Source organism: Alligator sinensis, unplaced genomic scaffold (assembly GCF_000455745.1).
Source record: "Alligator sinensis unplaced genomic scaffold, ASM45574v1 C64608576_1, whole genome shotgun sequence".
Lineage (NCBI taxonomy): Eukaryota > Metazoa > Chordata > Crocodylia > Alligatoridae > Alligator > Alligator sinensis.
The window spans coordinates 1-798 of NW_005846017.1; the positions used below are offsets into that span (position 1 = coordinate 1).

At 69.7% G+C, this 798-nt stretch overlaps 1 protein-coding gene across 1 annotated transcript; it reads right to left on the minus strand.

Moving 5' to 3' along the window:
- Positions 1-6: 6 nt before the first annotated feature.
- Positions 7-668, minus strand: LOC106723511 (kunitz-type U1-aranetoxin-Av1a-like; the record flags this gene model as incomplete). The annotated part of the gene is made up of 2 exons (XM_014527810.2): positions 7-65; positions 414-668. Coding segments are annotated over 2 exons (314 nt in total), but the record flags the coding sequence as incomplete, so codon positions are not given.
- Positions 669-798: the final 130 nt, after the last annotated feature.

Here is a 798-nt window from a genome sequence, read left to right on the forward strand (position 1 = left end):
GCCAGCGCCCGGGGGCTGCACCACTCTCCTGCCAGCGCCCGGGGGCTCCTCCGAGGTCTCGGGCTCTAAAAGCAAGAGGTGGCGGTGAGCTCCCCCCGTTCATGCCACGCGGCGGGAAACAACCGTCCCGGTGTCGGTGTTACGCCGCCGGCCTGCTCGTTGCATGCTGTGACCCCTCGTCCTTGTCTGGCAAGAGGCGGCCAGGACTCGATCCCTGGGGCCGTCTCAACCCCCCTTAGGAGGGTCCTGTCCCCCTCCAGCATCTCTCCTACACCGACCAGACTTCCTCCTGCTCGGGAAGCCCCTCCATAGCCCAGTGCAGCGAGGCGGATCCTTCTCAAGCAGCACCTGTGGCCTCTTGACTTCCCGCCCCCAAGGCGAGGGGCCAGCAGGACCCCCGGGACCCCCCTCACCTGGGGCCCAGCGGCAGCGGCTGAGGCAGATCTCCTCCTTCAGGTGGTTGTTCTTGTTCCCGCGGCAGCCCCCGTAGGTGAACCGGCGGCAGGCGTGCGTGACGGGGTCGTGGTACCAGCGCGGGAAGGCGGCGCGGCAGGGCCCGGTCACCTGGGGCGCCATGCAGTACTCTGCCCCGCGGCCGGGGACAGACCCAGGTTGGTTACGTGCCCTTTGACCCCCAAAATGCCCCCCCAGACCAGAGTGGGCAGGGACTCAGGCCTGGCCTGCAACACCCATCCAGCCCCCGCCTCAGAGGTCACGAGTCTGCAGCCCCGGGGCACCCGCAGGGAAGAGGCCAGCCCGGTGTGGCTCAGGGAGGCCGGAGTTGGGGGGGGACGTGGC